Below are 16740 nucleotides of genomic sequence, written 5' to 3' on the forward strand. Positions count from 1 at the left end.
ATGCAGGCCCACAGGGACTTTCAAAGACTTTGTCGGTTAAAAATCCCACTTGAGGTTACATGTCCCAGAAATTGAATCTGGGTCCCCTTTGTACCTTTCAGACACCCTACCGAGTCATCTCATAGGAAACATTTTCACAGAGTTTCAAACGAGACGAGACTCGAGAAAGGCAAGTCTCGGTCTCGTCTCGATTTTGCAGACTCCTACATTGCCTTTGTACTGAGCTCTAACGCAGCACAACTACATGGTCGATTAATTCTGTCGGAAGATGCATTCGGTGTGAAGGTGGCCAGTTCGTTGTAGGTGGCAACACTGGTACAGGAACTTTACTTCGTGTTACGTAATGCTGGAGGTCATGTACCAATGAATAACAAGATCCAAGGAATAAAGATTACTTTTTTTAAAGCGTGTGCGTATATCGCACGGCCAATTTGTGGAACTATGTCAAAAGAATACAGTAAACGACAGAGATTGAGCTGGCTTTTCCCCTCAACATTGAAAATGACTCCATACAACGACCGTGAATTGATAATGGCATGAGGGCTATTGCGAACGGGTCCTTACTTATTGACAGCTATACGCATGGCATTGTAATATCTGAAATCTTGCATTGATGTAGGCTATTTTTGTACATAATAGTCTGATATCTTATTCCACTCTCTTCAATTAATATGTATTATTATTATAACTCGCTTTGATAACTGTACTTTCTGTTGTATACACATTTCATTTAGCGTTGACATGTTTTATGTTTATTTACATTTCTGCAAGAATAGTCTTATCATGAAATCAAAGCAGAAAATGTAGAACACTGTAATTGAGCATTCGCCTGTTGTGTTCAATAAATAAATAAATAAATAAATAAATAAATGGGCTTCGCGATATTTTTTAGCGGTAGATGAGCCCTGTATAAAATTTAACAGCATTTGTGTTTATATTTATGTTATTCAACGTCGCTTTTGACTAATCGCGACTTTGAGGTTGAGTGAAACTGATCGAGGGTCACCCACAAGTAGCGCCCTTGCCCAGGTCGATATTCCAACCCGGGAACTTCGGTGGCGAGATGGAGAGGCGACAACTTTACACGCTCGACCAAAATTGATTTGTAGGAACGACAATAATAATAATAATAATAATAATAATAATAATAATAATAATAAGCTAATCCCTGCTCATCGCAGGCAGCCTACCGTGAAGGCATAGGTAGAACCCCACAAAAACCACAATGTATGCAATTTTGGAAGTGATGTGATCAACCCCACGCTCCAGCCACCTTTACCACCTCAAGGTTGCTCGCAGGTATTCATTTATTAGATGCTGAGTGTATTCCAGAGCTCCATTCAGGGACATTGTTTAAGAAATGCCCATTTGACCAGGGTATCGAACCTGGACCTTCCGTGTGGCAGTTAGGCGCCCCATCGATTTGACAAATGTTTTCTAGCACAGATATATATCTACACAGCAGCGAAACAACATGAAAATTCACGTGAATGCCGCAGAAAGAATTCTAAACAGGTGTGATTTTTCAGATTGTGGACTACAATAGTAGGTTTTCGAAAAGAGAAGGATTTTGGAAAACGGCTTTTTTGTCCCAGGCCGGGGATACACTTTGGCTATGATGTTATTTGAATCAGAGGTCAGATTAGATTGCTTTTGTACAGCATCATAAATCGTACTAGTTTGTCATACATTTTAGCGTGCCCTGTCCGTTTGCAATAGCTGTTTTGTTCGCACTTTGCTGAAAGTCCTGACAAAGATGCGAGATTTGTCAAGCATTGTCAACGCTTTTCACAAAGCTTCTGTAATACACTTAAAACGTATGGGACATGTGTATATGCCCGCTAACCGATCTGTTTCTCTCCAAAGCAAGGGAAGGTCACAGGTGCATTAGAATTGCATAAAGCGAAGTTAGGCGGTAGGTCTCGCCAATGGAATAACATCAGAAAAACACATTTTCCATTGAGTTAACATATATGTTACTTTATAGCATGTTAGGTGGCATGAAATGTGTAGTTAGGCTTGTGATCCACGTTCTCTCTCCTTAATAAGGAAGCAGACCTATTTGTTAGCCTTCAAGGTACTTTTGCCGGTCTGCTGTTGTACAATTTGTAAAGAGCCGGGAGTGTAATGTTGTAAAAGCTTCCGCTATATTATGGTGTCCAGTTAAATGCCTCAGATCTGCATTTTTTTATTGTAAAGAATCGAGCTGAATCCACCGCGATGATCATATGTTGCTACCGTAGTGGTTTAATGTGATGTAACCACTATGACGTAATTGCAAGTAGTGTTGGCAATGTGAGCAATGCGATGTGGTAGTCGGTCATGCTTCCAGGGGGACCACACACGATGCCGCCGTCTTCTCATCGCCGCGTTGCCGCCTCGTCGACATTCCGGTGTGGTCCTCCCGTGCGGAACAATGCTGGGACTCGCGGCGAGGAAATGTGGCAACGTCGCGAGCAGCTGGGTCGGTCCTTGCGCCGCGTAAAAGGCCATATGGAAGAGTCAGTGTTGCCATCCTGCGAGCATCCACCTTATCTGGAGAGAAACCTCCGTTATCAATGAGAGAACAAGAAGAACTGCCCACGTAGTGTTCCGTATTCGGTAATGAGAGTGACCCGTATATGTCTACCTTGTATGATCATTTTGGTGACATTTAAGAGAAGCGTACGTTTTTTTTTAATGGTGTACACGACCATGTGTTTTATTGAAAACCTACATAGCTACCCTACAAATTCGATACCTGGTGGAAGCTTAAAAAATATCGGGTGTTGACCCATAATCTTGAGAACAGTGAGAAGCTATTTGAAAGCGATAGTGATAGCTTTTCGATGGCGTAGTGGTAATGTCGTCGCCTTGCAATCAAGGGATCCCGGATTCGATACCCGGTGGAGGCACATGACACAGATCCCACTTTAAACTGTAGGTCCAGTCCCGATTAGCCTTTCTGTGAATAAAGTGTACTTAAAACAACAATTCAGTCAATAGGGAGCTTTCAGACAGAAACAACAAGCGACAAGTGTCTTGGATTGATTGTCTGCTTGATTTGGTTTATTTTATTTCCTTTTTCTACCATTTTTAGCTAATCGCTAATATGAGAATGGCTGATTGATTTCATTAAGTTATTTAACGTCGCATTGATTTAATTAAGTTATTTTACGTCGCTTCTTCTGCCACTCTTGGCTAATCGCGGCTATGAGCTATGAGTTATGATATGATGATAAAGAAACAGTCATAAAGAACAGACCGAGATTCGAACCCGTGAACCCTGGCGACGTAGCGCGCTGTGTTAACCACTCCTCTACGGAGATTGACGTTTAGGATTAGCAATTGAATTGTTGTTTTAAGTCCACTTTATCCACAGAAAGATTAATCGGTATTGGACATACAGTTTAAAGTGAGATCCGAACTACTGTGCCATGTGCCTCCACCTGGTATGGATCGCAGGACTCCTTGATTATAATGCGACGACGTTACCACTACGCCATCAGGGAGGCGAGATGAGTGATGATATGATGGAAGGGACACTCACAAAGAACATCCATGCCCAAGCCGACATTTGAACCCTGGTATCGTAGCGCGCGGTGCACCTCTCTCTTGGAAACCAACCTTCAGAAGTAAGTGGAACTTTCCGAACTGAAGCGACAGGACAACCTGCACGTGTCGCTCGGAGTAGATCGTTTTGGGAATGCCTTTAATCGTGTCTCTTCGCTCTGGTGGTTGCGCATGCGTGGTGAATGTTTTCTTATAGACTAAAGGGGCCCGTGTCGCTTTGGTGTGAAACTCTTTTGTCGCGTGTCACTTCGGTCTAGAAGCTTCCATAGAATCTGGAGTCGAGAGCCACGAAAACAGCGGTGACGGGATTCGCCACACTGATCATTCATCAATCATCACCCATGGAAAAGTCGCATGGCTCCACATTCCTGCCTAGATTCGCCAGAATTATATCGAGGAACTGTACCAATCTCGTTTGCTTTCATGTCTTTGTATCACCCTTACCCTCAATAAATAGCACACAGATACCATATCCACAACATACTCAATTGCACAGGAAAAAATATGCCGTTTGTCTTAAGTCGGCTGTAGAGGAAAGCATCTCCTTTAACATTTTTGCTAGCATAAATGCTACGTAAATACTTCCTAAAGTCTTATAACAGTTAGTACTTTACACGAAAGCATTTTATGGAACATTTAGGTTCGCTGTTTCAATTACAATGTACAATACATACAGCACGAAAGGCACGTCGAGTTACACGTCAATGCTGTGTTTACACGGTGTTTACAATTGAAAAAGCTAAAATATTCTCCCATAAGTGTACAATAAACGTTGTAAAGTATGTATTTAATCAGCGCCATTCTCCTCTACCTAAAACCATTTAATACGAAGCGATATTCCTCTCGGTTGAGTAGTTATCGTCGTTTAAAAGTGTGAAGTGATACGTTGTTTACATCTCAAGCTACCGCCATTACATTTCCACTCGTGACCATGAGGTAGCTTCTGATTGGTTATGCTACAAAAAATGCTACTGCAATAGAGCCAGCCGGTTCTATCCTTGGAAATGCCATGAAATATGCCATGGCATCTGATATGCCATAACATTTCTCACTTTACACGGTAGCTTTTTGGTCATGGCATAAATGTTAAGGAAAATGCTTTCGTCTAAACCGGACCTTATGGACGTTTTCGGAATTGCTTCCTCTTTCAGTCGTCGTGGAACAATGCTCTCAATGAATCTATGCCAAGCACGCATAAATGGGCTTCGAAGTGTGATCGTGCTGTGGTTGGGCGATTGTTCCGAGTCTCTTTGGGCCGCCGCTACTGGATTTGGATTCATCATGGGATGGTATCAAGACAAAACCACACATTGCAGTTTCGTCTCGTCTCGCGCCGATCTCCGTGGTGTACTGGTTAGCACTAGGTATGGCCACGAAATCCAACGGATATCCGATATCCGTTTCGGATGCAACGGTTAATCCGAATAATTGAGATATCCGGATAATTCGAAAATCGAGATAAATCGAATGTCCAGATAGTATTGATATCCGGATAGAACAGATTTGACTAAGGGCTTGTAGAAAATACGTACGGGGAAATACGAAAGTAACGAACAAGATACTATGTGATACCACTAAAATGGATAAACAATAAAACTGTCCGGATAATGCACACATTTGGGATAATCGAATATCCGAAAATTGGATATCCGGATAATTCGAATATGCAGACAATTCGGATATCCGAATAATTCGGACGATTCTGATATCTGGATATTCTAGACAATTCGGATAATCTGTATATATCCGGATATTTGAAATCCTGGTAGAAAATTATCCGATATGCGGATAAAATGTTATCCGGATTTGGCCATCCCCATTAGCACAGCGCACTCAGTTGTCTTGGCACTGTTATCTATTGTTCTAGACCGGATGCAAATGCTTTACGTTATTCCGGGCACCTGGTACTGATGATCACAGTTGATCACAAACCGTGAGCGTGTGTTTTGGAAGGCAGTCCCCCAAACTCCAACTCATTCTTGTTTTCGCGTAATTCATCAACATCTTGACTGGGAGAATGGGGGTGGGGGCTGAGAGAAAAGATCACGTGACATATTGCCGTTCACTAATGGGCCCACATGTACATTGCTAACGATTCAGTTGGAACCTTGCCGATTTGGCAACATTGACGAAGGCTTTCCAGGTTGAGTTGGCTTTTCGGGCAACTGGGGCGACACCTGGGAGACAGGACGGTCGCCACGTTCACAAACCCTAATTTTTTTCTCTCTTTCTTCTCTGCGGCACGGGTGGAGTAAGATGCAGGAGAGACACAATGGACGTTTTGTCCCTCAGTCCCTGAAGCTTCTTGAGGAATTTGTACAATTCGTTACGCATTCTGCTTTCACCCGTAGCTTTTCCAGCCTCCTCGAGGTTCAGAAGGTTTCTTACATCGCTGGTGGCAACTTCATTTTGCGAAAAATTCCCTCTGTTTTCGAAAATTTCCCTTTTTCAGACAATAATTTCCCGTGCGTTAGAAAAATTCTGTTTTCTTATTATATAAATTAATATTTGAAGTGAATATTTCTTTTCCAAGGAATATGTTTTCTAAGTGTCAATTTCTTAAAGGCGCGAGGAACAGTTTCCACGTCCAGCCAGACGCGAGGATCCTAAACTGGAGAAAACTTAGCATTACGCTTATGTGATTGACTTACTTTATTTTACTTCGCTTTTTGTACCACTTTTGGCTAATTATGCGAAGATGGGGATGAGTGATGATATGATGAAATTGATGAATTGACACTCGCAAGCATCCATGCCCAGGCCGGGATTCGAACCCGGGACCCCTGGCTTCATAGCGCGATGTGCTAACCAATCCGCCACCAGGGCCCGGCAGGGGAGTATTAGTAAATTTAGCATTACGCTTATGGGAGTATTTTTTGTACTTGTTCTCTTGGAATAGAAAACATTTCAGCCGGAACAGAACAGGTTGAAGATTTTGTTTGTGTTAGGAAAAATCGAAACTTCGATTTGATTAGACCAGTGGTTCCCAAAGTGTGCGCGGCGAAATGTTCTAATATTTTCACTGAAATGACACTTATTCCAATGTATGTGCTTATTTAGTACTTTTTATATGTAGAATGTTCTGAATTTGAAATATGTGTTTATTTTTTAACTTAAGGTAAGCAACCTAACCATACTAATTGAGCGTTTGACTTGGGCGTCGAGGAACACTAAGGGCGTCGTGAAACGAAAAATTTTGGCAACCTCTGGATTAGACGTAACTTGAAGATGTAGTGTCCATAAGGACTACGCGGGAGTCTACAAATAATTATTCATCATATTTTTTACAGATCGTATCTTGCTTAATAATGAACTTAAGAAAAAAGACGCTTCCACTTGCAACGTGGGGAGAAATTCATACTCTTTTGTACATTTTTTTCAGTAGCATTGCCCATTCCGAGGACATTAAAATAAATGCATACCTGGTGTTAGTTAAAGTATAACTTTTCGTCTTAAATAAATTATGCGTTATCTGAAGAAAAAAACAACAACTCAATTTGTACATCATTTTGAAATAAACGCGTTCAAAGTGAGAGAGATCTTCTAAAGGTACCGCACAATCACCATTTCCTCATCCATTTTGCAGGATTCTGAATAAATTTTCCTCTTCTCACCCTGTGTAAAATTCGCTCGATATTGCTGATGGCGTGGTACATTTCAAACTACCATCACAATCTTACATAAGCTGTTGAATACTACTAGATTCAGGTACATAAATATATAGAAAATGAGTATATTACACTTGCAAGTATAATTTTCTCGATATTTCAGGGCGGGGGTAACAATCTTGTCAATTCTGCAAAACTCTATCTAAATTGGCGTTTTCAAGCCGAGGAGAATAACCTATATCACGTTAAGAATGTTCTCTGTGATTTAATTTATGTAAATTGCTTGGTTAGAAACTAGAGGTGGACAATATCGGAAATTTGATATCGCGATATATCATTACAGACGATACGAAATTTTTTCCGTATCGTGAGACTATATAGTACATATATCGCCAAATATCGTGACGATATATCGCCAATACGATATATATCGCCAAATATCATTTCGATATATCGCTAAAATATCGTGACGATACATCATATAGTTGGACCCGGGTTCGATACCCGGTGGAGGCACAAGTGATTCGAGTCCCACTTTAAACTGTAGGTCCAGTCCCGATTAGCCTTACTGTGCATAAAGTGGACTTAAAACACCAACTCAACAACAACAACAACATCAACATCATCTACTTGATATGGCCTGAACGATATATTTTCAATATCGTCTGGACACTATTAGGAAATACCTACCTGAACGACAGTGGCGTGCGGTGACATTTAGACTAGGGTACGCAACATGGACGCACTGAAGGACCTGTGAGAGGGGTCAGACGCCCCCCCCCCCAGTCCATCGTGTTATACAGAAAATTACTTTTTAGAAAATTGTTTAATGGAAAATTTATCATCCTTGTATCATTTTCAAATAACAGGAATCACTTTTTGGAATGGCACAGCAGCATTTATCAATCATTGCACCCTTTTGTAAGACCTTCATTCATCCCGCACAAAAGTTGTTGCTTGAGAATAAAGAATCACACCATCTTTTTTAATTATTTTTTTTTACGAGGAACATGTTCTGAAGATTAAGGGGAGCAGAAGTTATTTAAAGCTTGCTTTGCGCACACGGAAACTAATTGAAGCTAGTTTAATATGGGATGTCAATTATTGAAACATTAACGAGGAATCTCTGATATAACCTTGAACGCTACCAGAGATATTCAAATGTAACGAGGTAAGATATATATACGATATTTTATATTCGCAAATATATTCTGATAGTAGCTACATACAGTCGAAAAATTGACTTAGATTAATTCCTTCATGCGCGTAATGAACATTGAACGCGAACGAACTGGCATAATGATTTTTCGTGTTTTCGAATAACATGTGATAAATTTAATACTTGTCAGTATCCTCCGTATCCTCTACTATTTGACACACCTTTCTCAGAGGAAACCAACGAACAAGGCCAACAATAAAGTTTCCGCTTTTTCTACTGCCAGTCAACTGTAGAGTTATATTTTTTTTCGGAAAATGCCTAACATACTGCTTACCTTCCTTCATAACTCCTGCCTGAAACAAGTCGTGCAAATCAGGAACACACACCTCCCATTTCGGATTGTTTGCACTTTTTTCGTAATTATTAAGCCAAAAATCCCATCTCCAGAATGTCATCAATAACACTCGAATCCTCTCCCCCCTTCCCCATTTTATCACTTCACTGCACCGACTAACAAGCAAATAATATGAACGAAACACTTGCTGCAAATTTCACACCACAGAAGAAAGCAAATGTCAACCTCCTACGGTAACAAGTTTCTGCTGTCCCCAAAAACCGCGCGTTCTTGTGGATGAATGACTCGGAGTTGCCAGTCGATGAAATATTTTGTAGAAGGGAGATAATAAAGCTCACGAGAAAAATACGTCAGCATACAATGCTATAGATCCCAGCACACTTCAAAAGCTTAAAAAAAATGTTGGGCACAATATGCCATCCATATACCCCACATTTTTAAATGTCTGGGAGTCGGGGGGGGGGGGGGAATCGTTCGAATCCCACAGTAACATTGAGTTTACTTATGCTTTGTTTTTCTATTTATTCATATTGTCGGGTCAACAGTCAACACCCATCCTCATCAACTTCTAAGCTGAAATGCAAATGAACTGAAATAAAATGTTGATCTCTGGAAAAGGATAAACAGGTAGATACTCTCATACTCTGAGTATTGTGTGACACTCGCAAATTGTTCACATAATTTCCCCCTGAGACAGTGACGACGCCAAAAGGGGGTTCACGAGCAAAACTCAATCCTCAGTCGGTCAGTCCATTCTGCTATCCTCACCTCCCTAACGCAAAAACCTTGCTAGTGTAATTTTAACCTTACATAAATATTTTATATGTGATAGTTTACGCGTATATTAAATATCGTCTTCTACCACAAAATATTCTTGCCCTCCTCTTAGCAATCATTTTTTGTAATGTATTTTTATTGCAATCGAGCACAGTGATCTATCTACGCTTGGCTGCTAAGTGTGAGTAAGCTAAACATTCCAGAAAAATATATATGTTGACTACTGCCAACACTGCAGACGCTGTCAAAATCCTTGGTACCCTGGCTTCTCAGGCCTCTATGCATTGAACAGGGAAACGCAGGATGGGGCGAGCGCGGGCAGTCCCAAACATGTGGTCGGGGCTGATCTGAGCCAATGGGGTTGCCTTCCGAAATTGTAGGGTACTCAGGAGAAGCGGCTGCGTTTGCTCGCGGAAATCGGCAGAAACGCGGATCGGGTGGGTGCGGACATCGCCGAAGGCGATATCGGGATCATCCGGGACTGCGTCCAGGCGACTCAAGGCAGGCAGTAGCGTGTTTGTGCGGAAATGGGAATTTCTTGTAGTGGAAGCGCCTTCGGAGCGATAATTGTCGAATTTTCATGTTCAGGGAATGCGAAAAAAATATTTACTTACTGTGTTATGGGTACGCATAGCGTACCTTGCGTATCCAGAATGCACGCCGCTGCTGAACGATCCCTGGACGAAAAAAGTGAATGAAATTGAATTTTGGCCAAAAATAAGGGATGATCGGACAAGAAGAAAAATAATTTGGAGAGAGAGAGAAGGATTCACAGAAGTGTGTCAGAACTCTCTTCATTTCATTTCATTATTTTCATGGTCTATCCTTGTATGTACATAGCTACATATATATAGACACATTCCCGTACAACCTAAGAAGGCCATCGCCATTTTGCGTTGCAGTATTGATTGAAATTAAAACTTTGGGTGTGTCAGCACTGAGGCTATTTTGCACCCGTCACATTATACGAGGTCCAGCCCCTCACCATAGCTAAAATAACATAACTGTATTGTCGGATAACTAAAATATTCTTACTTTTGTTAAAGGCTGAGGCTGTAAAGGGGTACTCGTCACATATAACGACAAAACACAGGACAACACACACACATAGACCTACAGATGAGTATACTGGCCATAGGACCACGCGCCAGAGCCTCGTTAGTCTCCAAAATGCAGTCCACGGTATACTACGTGGAAGGTTCACCCCTTACACCCCCAACGTTGCAATATTTTTGTATCTCACTCTACCAAGGCTTTCCCCTCCATCCGGCACGTATTTACAAATATATTTCGGGGGGGGGGGTCCGAACCAAGTCTCTCATAATAATAATTGTTTATATTAACATAATTATATTAATTGATATTGTATTTTTATTACTTGAGTAGGTAAAAAGGCGGTTTTAGAATAGTCGAATAGATATAACAGCACGTATTCATTATCTAGCTTACGTATAGTTTAGATCGTCAAAATGAAGGAAGTTAATGTAAAATACATAAAATAATTGAATATTACGCCTTCATGCCGTGGTGCAAATCACAGGGGAACACTTTACTTTATTTATTCAATAACAAAAAAGAAATATTAGATTCGGTTGACGAAAAGTACAGTTCATGATTAATATTTTATGCATATTATTATAAGTACGCTAGTAGTGTGCATAAATCTTCTTTTGTACTGTCATTCAAAGTTATGATCCCAATATAATCCTTGACTTCGAAAAGGATCGGCGGAAATCATCGACTAAACAACAAGTGTTAAATAAATATACAGTAAAGACTTGTTAATCCGGACTAATGGGGGGGGGGATAAGTTGACCGGTTTAACGAAAGTCCGGATTAACTGAAATAACCTAAAAGAACAGTAGAAAGTGTATTAAAACCCCGTTTATAGCAACAAAACACGTTTATTATGGTGTTGTTGACTTCTAGCCACATTTAAAACCTTGCATTCTGCTTTTTTTTCTTAATTTGCCTGTTGCCTGTCCGGATTAAGCCAAGTCCGGATTAAGCCAAGTCCGGATTAACAAGGTTTTACTGTATTTTCATTATTTAATTTTAGTACTTAGTAAATCTTTCGGGGGGTCCGGACCCCCTGGACCCTCCTAAATACGTCCTTGCCTCCTATTTGAACATATATGTATTTGTGTGTCTGTCAGTCTGTCTCTATCTCTCTCTCTCTCCCTCTCCCTCCCCCTCCCTCCCTCCCTCCCCTCCGTTATTTTATAATGCTCTCTACTTAAACTGTTATTTGTGTAAAATAAACGCCACAAAAGTGTATGTGCAGGTGATTGAAAGTTTTTCTCTTGTTTCGTTTCAGAGGGAGGTCGGTTGGAGAAGGAGTTGAGGTATACGGAATCGTCGCTGGGGGAAGCTGCGGGCAGCACCCACCAGCTCATCATCCAAACTCCCAAAACCTCTCACGGGTCAGTCCTCCTTCCGTCCGCTCTCCTCACGCACCTCGACATCGTCCAAGCCGCCACGCGCGTCACCGTTCACCTCTTCGATATGTAAGTACACGCTCATGTATTATTATCATTAACATTTATTATTTATCAACAGCGAACGTATTTACATGGCGAAATGCAGATACAATTTTATCAGGATTTCAGATATCCTGAAATCCAATGTACACTCACCACCAATAGAAATGGGACACTTAGATCCTGAATTACTCACTTCTCTGCAAGGCGTTATGTGTGTTGCCTAACTCTACGGCGGTGGTAGACGTTGCCAATGAAAATTTTATATTAAAATCTAGTTATCGCCGTGTAGTTAGGCAACACACATAACGCCTTCCAGAGAAGTGAGTATTTGAGGATCTAGGTGTTTCAATTTTATTGCCCGTGACTGTACGTATTATCTGGACATTCCGATTATCAGAAATGTCTGGATATCCTAAATGCTATTCGTATTATCCGGATATTCGGATCCGGATTATCGGTTGCATCCAAAACGGATTTAGAATAGATAATTTGAAATCCAGTTATCATATCCGTTATCCGTATTTTGTGACCATCTCCAGTAAATACATATATTCATATGATGTTAAATCAATGTTATTTTGTAATATCTTTGCGAATCGTGGCATGTAAGCTCTCAACAAATGAAAATTTTTATTTTCTATATTTTTCGTATATTAGCTTGTAGAACATTATACATATTTGAGTTATTTTTGTATATTGTTTCCATATTTTGAAATATTTTCCGACATATCATGCTATTACTACATTTCCCTTCCACTATTACTACATTTTCCATAAATCGATGTCTCTGCACGAACCGGCTCTGGGGTTCACCCAGATAAGGTACCTTGGGGCAACCCTGGGATTAAAGGCAGGCGGAGCGTTGTGCTGATTACATCTTCTACACAAGTGCCCGAAATTGTGAATGTGTGGGACCCTACTTCCAGATCTCCACATATGTACCTTCATGGCATTTTGCAACCACAGCCCAGGGGTGTAGGGTTCGAATCCCGGCCTGGGCATGGGTGTTCTTCATCATATCATCACTCATCCTCGCCATTATCCAACAAGGCAGAAAAGCGAAGTAAAATAAACCAAATCAATCCATCAAGCAACGTGCAAAGGTAGCTAGCTTTATATGTATGTATATTGTTTGAAAGCCCTCGAAATTTAGGTACTGGTTATACGGTGGAATGCACAGATATTGCCAGTCAACTTGCCCATCAATATTTCCATTCTTTTTTCTTTTCTGTCACATATGTGTTTAAGTTAAGTAATATAATTAGGGCTTCCCGATGGCGCAGTGGTTGCATCGTCGCCTTGTAATCAAGGGGTCCAGGGTTCGATACCTGGTGGAGGCACATAGTGGTTCGGATCCCACTTTCAACTGTAGGTTCAGTCCCGATTAGCCTTACTGTGCATAAAGTGGACTTTACACACCATCTCAATTCAAGTAATGTAATTGTACTGACGTTCGTGCAGAAGCTGTTAACTGCTTCGAGACGTTTTTTCAATCCTTGAATTTGGTATTACGTAAAACAAACGTACTGAAGATGTCGATGGACAGTTTGTAGGGTAATATTTAGAATTCCATTCTGCTTAAGATAATTGAAACATGAGAAGTGGGAAATTGGCCTGGTATGAATATTGACCAGATTTTTTACTCCTAGAATTTAGAATCAACCTTGTTCTGATAAACCAGAAATATTTTCGAAAAATGGCGTATTTGAAACATGCCCTCGGTGCACGTCAGCTCACAATTCCCCGCTCAGAGGTTGGCAATCCTGACCGCGAAGCACGAACTGTTATTAAGTGTTGTCGAATGTTGAAGTAGTCGCAGTTACAAGAGTCCTGTGTGGTCTCTGACTTTGGGGGTGTTCCGAGCTATGAACGGACCAGCCTTATGAATTAAACATGGCGGCTGCTATCGGACGAGACTAATGACTCATTTGCCTGATTGGTTGCACGGGGTGAAGGGGGAGGGGAGGGCAGGCGGGGCGAGGAAGGGGGAGTGGGAATTTGCATAAAAAATTACGGGTGATTGATGCGGTGAAAAACCATGGAAACTGGTTTTGCTGATTCGCTGTGTTCATTTCTGACTTTCTATTTGCATTTAAGTACGAATTCTTGTTGTGTCTTTTTCATTACCAAGTTGTTGGTTGCCGTATCTCTCTCCCTCCCAACCCCCTTCTCTTTTAAGCAGCGTCCTGTTTTTCACCACGGAATTAATTAATTAACTACAGAACTTGAATAATGGTTGTTCTTTATCTTTCGCTGGAAAATCTATTAGTCACGGTCATGTATCATTCCATGTTTGACGCCGTGCATCCGTGCACCTCGCGAACTGACTGTGGACGTCAGCTACGGCAAATATGCTTCGTTTGATTCGGTTTATTATACTTCGCATTTTCTGCCACTTTTGGCTAATCGCGAATATAAGAATGATTGATATGATGGAACTGATGAAGGGACACTTGCAAAGAACACCCATGCCCAGGCAGGGATTCGAACCCGGGACCCAATTTGTTTGGCTTGTACAGGTTGGTCTGATCCTGTAAACAGAGTGATCAATACTTGTGGTGTGGTCTCAACGCTGGCGTATTTGCCAATGCTGTCGCCTTGTGACAAGAGAGGTTCCTGGTTCGATTTTTATGGCGGAACGTTTCATTTTGGTGTTAGGTTCCAATTGTTTTACAATGACAAAAGTGACCTTGAAAAACTTGAGTGACGGCGGCAGGAAACATTGGGTAGAGATTCAGAAGGGAAGATATTTTCTGGGTTGCAGTAATTTTTTACAAGGGGCTTCGCATAGTTAATCTAGAAGAGCATTTATTTATCTGGTTTTGCTTGTTTGTTGAGGGAGGAAGCACTGAAATGATCAGTTAGGACACCCCTTCCCACCGGATGAGCCAGCACCAGTATCGAACCCTGCACATTTTTAATCTCTGATACACACTACATCCCAGTAGCCTCATTTCATTTAACGAAACCACAGTTCATTTCTCGGTGTGGTTTCAGCAAAACCCCAGTTTCTATGTGTCCAAAGTGGTCTTAATTCAAACTACACCGATTTTTATACCACTTCGATTGTTACGATAAAGTCGACGATAGTAAAAGCACAAATATCCATTCCTCTTCGGGATACCAACTCAGTGGTATCTACTACCACGTAGCTCTAAATCCCGGACTGACCTATTTTCCACCACAGACTTCAATCACGCCCCCGTACTGTTGCCACGTTTACTCGCTAAAGAAGCAGAGACTGGCCTGAATACTTCCGCGCAGAGGCAGGTACCGCCACATGTCGCAACAGTGGAATGATTGACGCCGACAGCAGCCAATCGGACGGAGATCTAGTTTAGCGTCACCTCACGGGTGCGTGATTGGCCGACGGTTATTAGAAAGGCTTGGAGTGGTGAACACACACTTGCTGTACAGCCAAATGTTCTTTGCTCAGTTTGCTCATGTCCACATTCAGAGCCTACGTGATTAGTACGTAATTAGAATTAAGTCTCTATAAGAAGAGACTTTCGGTTTATTTGTTTTATTTTTTTTTACTAGTCTCGGTAACAAGATTTTCGGAAATGTTTTCGGTTTGAAAACGATATTATTCTGAATTCTAAAATTAATATATTTTGAATGCTCCTTAAGAATACTCAACGGGGGAAAAATGCAAACAGATCTAAGTTTCTACAACTTGCAATATAAACAAGCATGTCGTTTCTGCAATACGTATATACGGTATGTTTCTGACCGTTTGATAGCAATATGCACACAAAAAAAGGTAAAAGGTAATGTGCTCCCCTGTGCATAGCACCACGCCATGAAGGCGTATAGGGGGTGTGGGGGTAACGCCCCACACTTTCTTGATCCGGTCGTGAGTGGGGGTGATGTGATCAGCATCACGCCCCTGACCGCCTTTACCCCCCAGGGTTTCCCCCAGGTACCCATGTTATTCGACGCTGGGTAGGCGCCGGGGCCGCTTCCACCGTTAGAAAAGTTCCCGGATTTGAACCGGCCGGGGATCGAACCCGGGACCTTTAGCATGGTAGTCAGACGCGTTACCGACTGAGCCACCGCGGCCACCAATATGCACACAAATTTGGTATTTTAATGCAGCTCAAGGAGTTTATGCACTCTAATGTGTTACTGGAGTCAAAACATTTATGCATATTTGTGTCACTTGACACATTTTTGATTCTGTGTGTCAGTTCAGTAGAACAAGGCATCGAGGTAGTGAAGTACAGTTTTCCCAATAATTTTTTTCGTTGAAATAGACTTCTTTTTAGCGTGAAATAAACGATTTGTTATTGTTTCCTGCTTCATAAATGTTTCTTTCCTTGTTACAGAACGTGGAGACTCAAAGACTTATGTTACTCGCCAAGTATACCTAGTTTCGACGCGCATTATATTGACCAAGTAAGTACTTTTATTTTATTTGCAGATTTGTTTTACCAACTCAACCATAATACGATGTTATCTTCTAGGTTTATTTTGTCTATGCTTGATTGTCAAACATCACGCTTTCTTATTATTATATTTGCTGTTTCTGTGATCCGAGAGAATATTATACTTTAAAAAATCAATTTAAATAATATTGCAGAAAAGTGCAATGGAATTTACACGGCCATAACAGGCTTTATTCATTTACAAGCCAAACAATCCCAGGAATCCACCTCAGATGTAGCCAGTATCTCAAAATGTAAAGATTCGCAAATTTACACCTTCTTTCAATAAAATATGCTTTTACATTTTAGTTATGAATCACCCAAAGAGAATTAAATCACTACATATGACAGTTAACTTATATTTCTGAGACAGAAATTT

At 41.1% G+C, this 16740-nt stretch overlaps 1 protein-coding gene across 2 annotated transcripts in view; it reads left to right on the top strand.

Moving 5' to 3' along the window:
- The window catches only part of ptc (protein patched), a 129212-nt gene that overhangs the window by 70000 nt on the left and 42472 nt on the right, over nucleotides 1-16740 (top strand). For both annotated transcript variants that reach the window (XM_083132749.1, XM_083132746.1), the window contains exons 3-4: nucleotides 11769-11958; nucleotides 16263-16332. In XM_083132749.1, the coding sequence (XP_082988875.1) occupies nucleotides 11769-11958; nucleotides 16263-16332 (260 nt within the window). The remainder of the gene's footprint in view (nucleotides 1-11768; nucleotides 11959-16262; nucleotides 16333-16740) is intronic.

Source organism: Lepisma saccharinum, chromosome 1 (assembly GCF_977018435.1).
Source record: "Lepisma saccharinum chromosome 1, izLepSacc3.1, whole genome shotgun sequence".
NCBI lineage: Eukaryota > Metazoa > Arthropoda > Insecta > Zygentoma > Lepismatidae > Lepisma > Lepisma saccharinum.